Below are 12,985 nucleotides of genomic sequence, written 5' to 3' on the forward strand. Positions count from 1 at the left end.
TGGGAGAAATTGCTATCTAAATGATCAGTATTTGGCTATTCTTTTAATGGTTTACTTTCACTTACTGTTTGCTTGGAATGAAGTCACTCTAGTGCTAAAAGGTACAGCTTCTATTAACTTAAATATTAACCAGAGCGCAATAAAACCTACACGTTTTAGAGTGCATAGTGGCAATACAAGGTGATTTATCCATTGTGAGCCTTATGCTGAAGTCAGTTTCTTTGTATCCTAAACTTTTTTTTTTTTTTTTTAATTATTAATCTTGCCTAACATGGGAAACAAAGTCTAAAAAACATTTGTGTAAAAGTAACTAGCAAGTATTTTTAAACCAGTTTGCACACTGTATTTCAAGTAACTGTTGCACCCATGTAGGCAACTGTCTCTGCTAAAAGCAGCCTTGTGTGATTCTGGCTCTGTATCTGGCCTCCACTCTTCTGACTGCTGCTGCCAGCCTTATCCGCTTTTCTGTTCTACTTGGCTCTGGCACGTTCAATTCTTCTGGATCAAGGTATCGACCAAATACTTCAAGCTGTTGGTAAGGGTAAAATCAAAACTTTAAAGATATTCTCAGAAAACCAAATAACACAAAAAAATCAATTCTACATTTTGTGTACCTCTGCATTTTGTACATCTTGTCTGTAGCTGTAAAGATGATCCCTTGTCACTGAATTGAGTTTCTCTCGCTCTGTGTTTTGTCCATTGATGACTAGAAAAAAAAGAATTGCATAATACCTTCATCAAGTGAGTTATTAATATGCAAACAGCTATATAAATACTATGGCCCCAAAATTAAAATGAAATAACTAAACTGGTAGAACTTTATATATATATATAAAAGAACAATATAAACACATTGTAAAAACAGTATCTATTACAAATACACTAGTAGCAGTATGTAAGGGAGGACTTCTAAAAGTACCCCACATTACAACATGTCTTAAATCAATCATTGTGGCAACACTTTCATTTGAAAAAAAACATGAGTGTTTCTGATCACTGTTTACAGAGAATTCAGACTCACTTGTATCAGCTGTTAGCAGCATTCGCTGGAGCAGATCCTGGGTCACACTTTCTGCTGTACGTCCATTAATTTGTCGAGGTTTGGACATACCGTCAGGTAAAGCTGTATTGTCTAAAAAATACAGAATTACTGAACAGGTCAGTTACTCAAAATGGCAGACTCGCATCTCAGAAAACTTCCCAAAACTTGTGTATGACATTTCGTATTTGACATTTAGTTTGTCTTGAGTTATTTTTCTATATACAAAAGTTCACAACGTTCCAATGATCATTCTGTGGTGAAATTAACTGGTTCTCCTCACCTTGTGTTGTATTTTGCTGTGTTAAAGGTGATGGTAGCTGGCGGTCTTGAACAGGACTCTTTGACTCAATGGAAGGCGATGGGGTTCCAAAACTTTAATAAATGTGAATGACAGGTTAACAGAGGTGTGGAAGGAAACACTTTGAAGAAGGGTTCCAAAGTTGGATGCAGTATGGGTAGTTACTTTTAACTGGGAGAACTGCTGTGTATACACCCCTACATTATGCTATCTATTACATAATAATGCATTTCATAAAATAGCAAGCATCCCAAATACAGCATTTGTCAAACCTTAAAAATATATATACTGTATATGTATATTGTCTTACTTCCTATATTAGGTAATGTTTTGATTGTAATTAATGTACAAAGCTGATGTGTGTCACACTAAAAAGTAGTGTATTCTTTGCTTGTTATAAGCAAGCCTGATTACCAGCAAAATGGCAACAATGCCATCACTTTAAATTATGTGCCGGTGATTTTAGAAAACACATTACCTGTTAACAGTGAAAACATCAACAGAAGGCTACAAGAAAGAAAAAAAAGCAGTTAATACCAGTACATTTACATACCTGTATTTAAAGCTATTTCCAATTTAGCTGTGAAAATCCACTAGTACTCAAATTTCAAAATAATTGAAACCCCCTGATTACACAGAAGCCCCCTTTTTACCTGATCAAAAAGCCAATGAGGTCATTCTAACATTGTGTGCTCTGCTCATATTGGCACAGAGCAGAGTAGAAAGGGAGTGTTGCAGATTGCTTGTAATAATCAGACTGCTGCAGGGTTTTACTCGTCTGTCTCCCTTGATCTTCCTGATTTCCGCTTGCAGCAGGCCGATCTGCTCCTCTGCTTTCTTTTGAATGTCATAGCGATGCTGCCTTTCCTGTTGAAGACACATTTTACACGACAAAGTTATCAGACTTTCCTAAAATAATCGTAAATCTTAAAGGTTTTTGATATGCAGAGGATAAGGGGAAATTACTCAGTACTGTCAATATTAGCTCTGCATCTAGTTATGACTGGTATGAACTTAAGCGACAATGCAGAGGTTACAGGAAATGTTTTTATACTAGCGAGGGAGTTTTCAAGTACACTCATTGCATCCTCTAGTTACAAATATTATGTGTACTGCACCGTTTCCTGTAATCGTAGGATAATAGAATTGGGAATCCCAATGAAAGAGAAGATTCAAATCTGAGACAACTATAACTTGCAATAGAGTGTTAGATGAGGTTTCCTTTCTACCTCTGCATCTTACACAATGAAATGATAACTCTTTGCACAGGTAAACCCGGCACAGGTAAGCTATTCTAATGTCCCTCACCTCTGCCAGCTGTTCTTCAAGGTACAGCCTCTGCTCGTTATTGATCCGTTTCGTTTCTTCCAGCTGTCTCTGCAACCTTTCTTCCTGCAGTCTGCAAAATATCACAAGTCAATTATAATGATAAAAAAATGTGTTGCCATTCTACTGTAGATATTACACAGTATACAGTACTCCCTGTATATATTATTATTAATTTATTAGCAGACACCCTTATCCAGGGCGACTTACATTTGTTACAAGATAGCACATTATTTTTACATACAGTTACCCATTTATACAGTTGTTGTTTTTTTTTTTTTACTGGGGCAATCTAGGTAAAGTTCCTTGCTCAAGGGTACAGCAGCAGTGTCCCCCACCTGGGATTGAACCCACGACCCTCTGGTCAAGAGCCCAGAGCCCTAACCACTGCTCTACACTGCTGCCCTGTATCTATCAATGATATATTGTCTCTCTTGGCTATGGTAGATCGTTATCAGCCTTATGTCTGCATTTGGTTGTGCTCAATGCTGGAAAGTTGGCAAGCTGCAGAGTCAGAGCTGGTAAATCTCATACATTGTCACTGTGTAATTTAGACTCACATACAGTACAGTGAGTTTTATACCTGATCTCTTCTTTCTCCTTTAGTTTTCTATGCCGTTCCTCTTGTTTCATCTTCTCAATGTGAATCGTCCTCAGAGCCTCTCGTTCTTCCCTGGGAGCAGCAAAAAAAGACCATAATACTGTATTATACTGCAGATAGATCCTTTTTATTTATAATGTAATACATCAAGTACACCGCTAGATGGAGCAGTGTGGTAATGCTGAGTACTGCACTGAAAACTTCAATGTCCCACCATTATTTTCACATTGAAATGGAAGTCTTTTGTGTGTCATATACTACATATGTTTTACCTCAAGGCATTTTATCCACTTGTTTTAAGCTGAGGGAACACAAAGCCACTTTTTCAGGAACAGTGGCTTGAAACCTGGTTCCAGGAGACAAAGTCTGAGGCAACTTTGCTGTATCAAACCCCAAGTCTCCCCTGGTGTGCCATGTAGTGGCCTGAAACCTAGTCTCCTGAAACCAAGTTCCAAGCCACAAAGTGGCCTCGTGTTCCCTCAGCTTTAAAGTGTCTTTATATTCCCCTTTAGCTGCTGGGACACACACTTCCTTGCCACCAATCTGCAGCAGCAGAGGACTATAGGTGTAGTACTAGTCTGGGGCTTGTGGGGAGTAATTCTTACCTTGCCTGTCTTCTGTCTTTAGGTCGGGTTCTCAAAGGAATTTCATTGCTTGACAAGTGGGTCCACGGTGGAAACAATGCTAAGAAAATAGAGGGAATTAGGAACAGTAATGGAACTGGCACAGTAACGACATCAACAATACAGGAAGAATCCTTACTTTGAGTTGGATCCAGAACAGGGAAGCTCTCCACATTGTCTTTGGTTAATGTACTATAGAGGTCTCCATAAAAATATTTGCTGATGACACTCTGAAACTGACCAACTGTTAGCAGGGGTCCTTGAGTTCGCAGCGCTGCGGCCAGCTCGTCTTTCTACAAGCAGCAAGACGAGTAGAATTGTAAAATACATCGGTAACTGTTCCAGCCCAAGAAGCGAAACAAAACAACCTTAGTAAATAATGCCTTCTAGATTTTGTTTTGAGGGTCAAATCAATATTTTAATATATTCTCCTTTTCATTACACTGATTAAAAAGGGCATATTTGTATTTCTGTTTACTGGATAATAACTTTTAATACTGCAGCTGCATAACATTAATGAAGGGATCTGACAGGTTCAGAATTTAAAAATCCAATTTGGGTGTCAAAAATCAGGTTTTATTAGGTAAACAACAAAATCATGTTAAAAATAATATAGATTTTTAAACAGTCTGTGGCACTACACCTTTTAATGAAGCACATACGGCAGTCAGTAAAAACCTACTGTGCTACATTTCTGGAGATGGTCTCTCAGAAGATGCAGAAAAGCGAAACTCAATGCAGGCACGCAGTCGTAGGAAGGCTTATCAAGTCCGATGACATACTGATCCCAGATGTACAGTAATGTGGTCATGTTTAAATAGCCTGGCACAAAAAAAACACACATGAAAGGACAATCAAGAAACGTTGTTTACAACATTCCTGTGAATAATAATGATCGAGAGAAAAGAAGGACATGTCTTACCAGTATAAAATTACACATTTTAACTGACTTTCCTAAAGGAATAGCAAAGAAAAATAAAGTGCGTGGGACCAATTCTGAAGCCAACTTGCGCTGGCTTTAAAACCATACCGTTTTATAGCAGGGATTTCAATACACGACAAACACAGTGTAAAAACTCTTAAGCTTTGATTTCATTGTGTTTGATTTCACAGTTACATCATCAGGAAGCCTGAAATACTTCACACATTAGTGTTTCATTTCTCATTTCCTGAGATGCCAGTTCTTTACCTTAGGTAAAGGTATGCAACTAGAAATCAGCTCAAAAGAAAATGAAAGCATTGTGTCTGTCAATTTGAAACCAAAATTGAAGTCAAGCGTTGTACAATTATATTAGTAACATACAGTACAAAGAACATCCTACATCCTCACTGCTTTTTTGCTGTTAAGAATCAATTAACTGTATAAGGATGACACAGTAATGAAACCATGTGATGTCAACAGACTAATAACTGAGGTGGACTTTGTTCTCATTTTGTAGAATGGAAACTCCCTTCTGGCTGTTTAAGAACAATAGTCCTGCAGAGGAACTGAGAAAACACATGGTCCCATTGGCCTCAGCTTACTTGATCCTGCTAGTCCTATCACATGATCGCTATTCACAATGTACAGCAGACTAAGAGCAGTTGCCTAAACATCTGCAGGGGAAGTATATAGTATTTGATTAACCGTTTGCGCGCTGCAAGATAGAATCTGGTTAGGATGCATGCTGTTATGTGCATGGCCCAGCATTTTGTAATTCACATGCCTTACCCACAAACAGGACTCCTAGTGCTGCCTGCAGAACATTCTCTACACCTCTGCATAAGGATTCACCAGGCTCGTCACTTGTCACCATACAAATAACAAGGAAAATGATTACTACAGTACTTCGCCATGGATGCAAAATCAGCCGTTGAATATCTGAGTTTGTGTCTTACCCCTAAATATGTAGCACTTGTTTAGCATAGTTTGGTTAAGCTATATTAATATGCATTTGCATGCTTCAGTCCACATATCCTCATCTTGTTCCTAGTAGGTGATTGATCTAAAAACTTTGCCAAGTACCCCAATGAATCAGTAACCTCACCACTCTCTGTGTAAAAACGTGTCTCCTGTCCTCCACCTCATTTCCATCTGTGTCCCTTGGTCCTAGTTTCTGTGCTGTGCTTCAGGTACTGGCTTGGGTTTCAATGTGAAGAGTGTAAAGGCTTCTATAAAGTCTGCCCTACTTCTTTATTCTATATGCAGGTGCTCACTCTTCGCTTCCCTTGTGCTCTATTTCAATATTCCTTGACTTGCTTCAGTTTGATACCTTGTTGTGTGTATATTTTCTGAATCACATTGGACAGTTCCTTGTCCTTTTGTCCAAGCATCTGAGCCACTTCTTCAAACACAACAACCCCTTCAGTGTTAGCAGAAGCCTTGATGAGAAAGACAGACAGACAGACACGTCACTGTACTTTGGTGGCCTTCACATAACTGTGACTTTGGCCCTTCCACTCCTGGTCTTCATTTTAACCCTGCTCTAAATTGTTTATTTGAACCAATTAAACCTCCATCCAGACCCCAAGGTAGTTCATTACATCATTTTACCTGTTAAACCTGGTGGAATAGCCCTCCAGGACTGGGATTGGACACCCTGGGTCTATCTGGTGTCTTCTGTTGAGGTCATTAATATAGACCTCATTGTCTGTCTCAAAAAGTAACTTAACTATAACTGTTATTAATCTCTCATACAGTATATTCTCGGAATGAAGATAAGTAGTTTCAAAACCCCTTTTTCCAACTGCTGTCCTGTGGCTAGCTGTCATGCAAAGCAAGTTCCTTCTCTTGAATTAAAACCATGACTATTGTAAAATATATATATATATATATATATATATATATATATATATATATATATATATATATATATATATATATATATACTGTATATAGAAACTGTAATTGAAGAAATATGCTTACTATCCATAAATCTACTAAATTGTGGTGTCTAAGTTCCTCTCCAGATAAATCTCTTTGTGTGTTTATTTCCTTATTCTCTTTTCCAATGCTTTTGTTCTCCCTGCATAGACTGCAAGGCTCTCCATGTGGCCTCAGAGCGTGAGCCAAGTCTGACCTCTATCAGTAATCCAGGGAGACCTTAGTTCGTCCTGTATCCTTCCTTAGTTTCCCCTTGAGGGAAGTTCCTTGCTTCCCGGCCTTGGAGGTTGATCGGTTCAGCCTCACCTCAGTGATGGCGGTTCTCCGAGTAGTCAAGAGGAAACCCCAGTGCTGTTGCTAAAGTCACAAGCACTTAGTCTCTTCTAGTAGTTCCTTTATGCAGGCCTGGCTCCTGCCTCCTGCCTCGTGAAAGAATATTTAATCAACACATTTCCCTTTGCACTACAGTACTGTATGTTAACTATGCCGTTATCAAAAGATCTCTCCTATTCTGTGTAGAAAATGCTTGAAACAACAAAGTATATTTTTATTTTATTCTCTTACCCTTTGTGTTGGACAGAAAGAGTCTCCAAGCAACTTTTCTGATTTCTGAAGATAAAGGGTGATTGAAGAGGGCATGAAGTTTGTATTTCATGTTAGGCCACTTTTGTAAAAGATTGACCTTAAAAAATAAAAAAGACACGCCAAGAAATATATAAAAATAAATGCATATGTATCTCAGTACATTCAAATAAATTACATTACTTCAGCACTGTTCCAGCGACTGTTTTACATAGACCCAGTTTACCACAATGAAGTGTTTGCTCCTTTTGAATCAAAGTGAGAAGTCTGAAAAACTAACAATCTGCAAGAATGAGAAGGGACTTAAGGTGTTCTGCTTATGACAAGTAAAAATAGGGTTTTTAAAGCCTTACTGTAGTTATGAGCCATTGACAGGATGGCACCGCATACCAATACTGGTTAACTTATAGCGGCAGTACTCTTTTCAGAAACAGTATACTAGAGATCTACAGGGGGCGTGGTCGGAAGCATAGAAACCAACATACCATTCCATCCCGGACATGACTCTGAAAGCGATCTGATTTGGTAGACACGCTGCCACTCTCCTGCATCTCTATGGCAACACAGCTGCTCAGCTGATCCTCTAAGCAGGAGCTGATCTGAAGCACAACTTCTTTGTAGGTGATGTAACTTAAAAAAGAGGATGGTGAGTAAGTAGATTCAAGAAACTGCACAGAGTCCTTTTCTTCAGTCAGTTGTTAGGTTTATTGAAATATGCAGGGAGTCTGGTCCCAGGTACAGGACAAACAGAATACTCGTTCTTACAATTGTTGCATGACATTAAATACCCTTCTGCATAGGTGTCTCTCTCCTCCTCTTTCTCTGATACTTAACCAATAGAAAAGGTACAACTCATTATCATTATGTGTGTGTGTGTGTGTGTGTGTGTGTGTGTGTGTGTGTGTGTGTGTGTGATCTAGTGTGAAGATCTCTGAACTCAGTGCATTCTTCAGACCCTGGTGCCACAAAGGTCCATACATCTGGTTTTTGTCATCTTCCTTGTTCCTATCTCTCCGATTTGCCTAAGACCCTTTGATCCCAGTGGCACTATCTCTTTGGATCTCTCTGAAGTCTTAGAGCCTGGTCTCTTCTTTTGGTCCCCTTGAAAACTAGCTTTATGACCCCCTCATAAACCAGCTGTATTTTCTAAGCAAAAACCTGTTTAACTAGTTTTATACCCCAGTGGACTCCCCGAAGGGCAAGCTTCTTTCATGTCAGGGCTGGAGATCAAAGGACTTGTTTGTACAGCCGTGTGCTGCTGGCCAGCCATTTGCTTTGACACAAAAGAATCTTAACTTCTCTACCATATTGCAGCTTTCATCTATCACAGCAGTGCTTGCATTTTTGGAACTAACAGTTTTTTCTATCCAATGTTAAATCACTTTTCAGAAAAATAACATGAATACAGCCGTCATTCCTCATGCGTAGCAAACTGCTATTCAATACTTGTTCCATGTTTTCCAACAGTAGGCATTTCCTAAAACAAACACACTCACAGTTTACAAAATAATAAAGTCGTGGACTCTCAAAACACTGGCTGTGTTACACCAGGGTGGATGAGGGAGACAAAATTGTTCTTGAGTATGTAGGTTTTAACCACAACAGGATGTCATGTGCCTTTCCTATAACTGTTTTCACAATGCTTTGCTACACATTGCAATGCTTTTAGCATGTAGGTCTAGTGCATTGGGCTGGAGCCTTACCTCTGCGGATAGCTTTAGCGGCTCTCTCCAGAAACAGTGTTTTCTCTGCCTCGGAGAGATCAGTGAAGAAGTTAACATGACTCTCCACTAGCTGCTGTTGGACTGCATCAAACAGCTCTGCAGTGAAACCTTTCCACTGCTAACAGAAGAGAAAATAACACAGTAAAAACCTTGGTGTGTACCTGCAATATACACCAATCTAATACACAGTGTCACAGGCAGAAAATAAGAAGAAGCACCAAATATTAGCCCCTACAAAACTATAAAATATCAGCTAGCATCCAACAGGGCCGGCAGGAGAAAGCAGTTTATCTAAGTGGAGAGGAAACTGTGGTCAGGTCATGTTGTTGAGATTTAGCCTTAAAACAGTTCACCCCTGTACATTTGCAGGGTAATGTTTAAGTTTTCTATGCATTTTGCATGGTTGTAGTATGCATTAACCAATGGAGGTGTGTTTGATAAACGCTTTTGATTCAGAGACTTGCACACACAGGCATCAGACTTCACAAAAGTTTACCACGTTACTTTTACACGGTAATAACATTATTACAGCTTCCCCGTGAGCTTCCAATTGTTATGCAATGTACCATAGAGTACTATCGTTTGCATGCTTTTTTTATTTGCTTTACCACACCATCCATGCTTTACCATGCTTTCCTTCAACCTATACTTTGCTATATTTTACTGTGGTTTATTTAGCCACACACACACACAAACACACACACAGCCCTCTACAACAACCGTAAAAAGATGTCTGCGCTGTCAGTTGGGTGTTTGAGACTTAAACAACACTTTACTACAATTTGCAAGTTTTAATTTCGTGACACAGAATGCCACAGTCAAATGAATTCTGATACCTGTGAATGTTCAATGTTTTTTCTAGCGTTTATTATCCAATGTGGTGTGGCGCTGATGCCCTCCATTGCTCGAGATCGAACTAACTAACAACAACTCGTTGCTAAGCGCTGTATGCCAAGAACAAATATTGCAGTGGTCTGAGTTCGCATGGGGTTCATGGGACGCATTTGGTGGAGATGTTTCGGTGTTGTTGTTGGTTTTTTTTTTTTTAAATCAACTCACCTTGTAAATATCACTGTACATATTGTAACGATCCGTGTATTGTGTTTGTGTACTGTATTCCCTCTTGTTTCTACTGTCTGTTAATGCCGCTGTATTGTGTTCCTCTCCCCCCCGTCTGTATTACCTGTAGCTGCGGGTTCGCTCTGTCTCTGGCTGTGCGAGCTGCCCCTGTCATAGGCTGTTTGTTGTGTGTGCCCATTGGTCCTGGTGTGCGGCTGGGGACCAATGGGGTAGCTGTTCGCTCTGGCACCCGATTAACATAAAGGGGCGGGGCTCAGCTATAAAACTGGTCGTTGCACGCTCATTGGGGCGGTGGAGAGCAAGTGGCGAGAGCAGTGGGCTACAAGAAGTTCATAAATAAAGCATTAAATTTGAAAGCGGCGTGTTGTCTTTGTCTATCCTGCGCACTGCGAGGAAACGCTACAATATTATCAGACTTTAAACAGGAGCGCCTGGTAGCGGGGGAAACTTTCAAAACAAGGTCAACGAGTGAAGAAAGCGTTAACATGCCGATCTGTTCTTAAAATTGCAGTATAATAAGTATAATATTGCAAAACATCATCCATTTTAATATTTGGTAGGTATTTGTTTGCAATGCTACACATTCGGAATTAATCCAATATTATTCGTATACTTATTCTGATAAAATTGTGCCTGTTTAGCACTGGTACTACTGGAAGTAAAATATTTAAATATTTAAAATAACGAAGGCAATGGTGAAGATATTTTTTTATAATCAAAATACAAATTTTTAAAAAAAAAAAAATCATATGCAGACTAACGACAGTGGAGCAGGGAATAGGGGTAACATGATGGAAATGGTACGGTAATGAAAATGCTTTTCTGACAGCTACAGTAAATCATTGCATTGTAAGTCGGACTGCATGTGGTCAGTACTTCTGAAAACTAGACAACAGTGAAGCATTGAAATCCCAGCTTTGTGCAACATTTACAACGACGATTTAAGACACACATTACAATAAACATAACTAAGCAGAACATATTTCTTCTGCTTCTACCTCTGAGTCATCGTAATATATATATATATATATATATATATATATATATATATATATATATTGTGAGACAGCAGGGAGGGGGTTAAAACCTCTCTGCAGTAAAAACATGTGCGGAATGCACATTTGTCTTGATTTATTTGATTTGTTAATTGTTTTATTATTAATTATCCCCTGCACCTGGTAGCCATTGTTAAATTAGTACCAGGTGCAGGGTATTTAAGAGAGGCAGCTAGTTTTGCTCAGGGCTGCTGAGTAGAAGGAGGCAGAAAGAGGTACTCTGCTTCCCAGCAGTCGTGCAGAAACAGCTTAGCTGTCCCACTCGTAGTCTGGGTGTTCCTGTTTGTTTAGTTAGTGCTCGTAAAGAGCTAGGTGTTTGTTTTGTAGTTTGTTTATTTTGGTGTTTATTAAAAATAGCGCACCAGCGCTTAAAAATCAATTTCTTGTGTGCTGGGTCAATTTTTAAAGGGGCATCGAACCCGCGAGTGGGTGAGTTCGTTTACAATATATATATATATATATATATATATATATATATACACACACACACTACCGGTCAAAAGTTTTAGAACACCCCCATTATTCCAGTTTTTATTGAAATTTAAACAGTTCAAGTCCAGTGAATAACCTGAAATGGTACAAAGGTAAGCGGTAAACTGCCAGAGGTTAAAAAAAATAGTTTAGGTTTCCAAAAACTGAAAAATAATGTACATTTCAGAGTTATACAAAAAGGCCTTTTTCATGGAGCAAGTAATGGGTTAACAACTTACAGCTGTCCTGCAGCAATGGAAGTAAATTAAGCCTTGAAAGTTGATGCTAACAATTCCTACAGGTGTCCCAACTTTTGTTGATTACTTACAAACCCTCTGTCTGTATAAAAGCAGTGTTGGAACAGACTGTGTTACTACACCCTCTTAAGCATTATTTGGACAGTATTGTCCTGCAGGAAGTAGTATATTGCTCTCATAATGGTGAGAAAAAGGCAATTAACAAAGGAAGACAGACAGACCATTATAACCCTTAAAAGTGTAGGTCTTTCCTTTAGAGAAATTGCAAAGAAAGCCAAAGTGTCAGTGAGTACAGTTTCCTACACCATCAAAAGGCACTTGGAAACTCTGACAGGAAGAGGTCTGGCAGACCCAAAGCCACAACAGAATCAGAAGACAAGTTTTTTGAGAGTCAACAGCTTGCGTGATAGGCGGCTCACAGGACAACAGCTTCAAGCACAGCTTAACATTGGTCGAAGTAAGCAAGTCTCAGTTTCAACTGTGAAGAGAAGACTTCGAGCTGCAGGTTTGACAGGTCGAGTGGCAGTAAGAAAGCCATTGCTAAGATGGCAAAATAAGAAAAAGAGGCTTGCCTGGGCCATGAAGCACCGCCAGTGGACTACTGAAGACTGGAAGAAGGTCTTATGGACTGATGAATCAAAATTTGAAATCTTTGGTTCATCACGCAGGGTTTTTGTACGCCGTCGAGTAGGCAAAAGGATGATTCCTCGGTGTGTGACACCAACTGTCAAACATGGAGGAGGAAGCGTGATGGTCTGGGGCTCTTTTGCTGGATCCAGAGTCAGTGACTTGCACAGAGTGAGTGGCACCCTGAACCAAAACTGCTACCACAGCATTTTGCAGTGCCATGCAATACCTTCTGGTATACACATAGTTGGTCAGGGGTTCATCCTACAGCAAGATAATGAGCCAAAACATACCTCCAGGCTATGTCAGAACTACCTTAGAAGAAAAGAACAAGACAGTAGGCTTCAAATCATGGAATGGCCAGCACAGTCTCCAGACTTAAACCCCATCGAGCTGGTTTGGGATGAACTGGACAGAAGGGTGAAAGAAAAGCAAC

General features: G+C 39.4%; 1 protein-coding gene and 1 long non-coding RNA gene across 2 annotated transcripts; both read right to left on the minus strand.

The window, feature by feature from the left end:
* Positions 1–240: 240 nt before the first annotated feature.
* On the minus strand, positions 241–5,222 carry LOC117430927 (uncharacterized). The gene is made up of 10 exons (XM_059000820.1): positions 4,573–5,222; positions 4,030–4,183; positions 3,873–3,951; positions 3,250–3,339; positions 2,649–2,739; positions 1,819–2,207; positions 1,323–1,414; positions 1,022–1,132; positions 615–706; positions 241–529 (listed from the first exon to the last, which is right to left on the minus strand). Exons 1-6 carry the CDS (start codon positions 4,732–4,734, stop codon positions 1,998–2,000), a joined length of 786 nt encoding a protein of 261 aa, XP_058856803.1. The 5' UTR covers positions 4,735–5,222; the 3' UTR covers positions 241–529; positions 615–706; positions 1,022–1,132; positions 1,323–1,414; positions 1,819–1,997.
* Positions 5,223–6,133: 911 nt separating this feature from the next.
* On the minus strand, positions 6,134–9,976 carry LOC131701782 (uncharacterized). Its single transcript, XR_009309003.1, has 6 exons — positions 9,896–9,976; positions 9,039–9,177; positions 7,821–7,965; positions 7,318–7,435; positions 6,950–7,172; positions 6,134–6,251 (listed from the first exon to the last, which is right to left on the minus strand). It is a non-coding gene; the product is annotated as an uncharacterized LOC131701782 (long non-coding RNA).
* Between the last annotated feature and the right edge of the window lie 3,009 nt (positions 9,977–12,985).

Source organism: Acipenser ruthenus, chromosome 26, assembly GCF_902713425.1.
Source record: "Acipenser ruthenus chromosome 26, fAciRut3.2 maternal haplotype, whole genome shotgun sequence".
NCBI lineage: Eukaryota > Metazoa > Chordata > Actinopteri > Acipenseriformes > Acipenseridae > Acipenser > Acipenser ruthenus.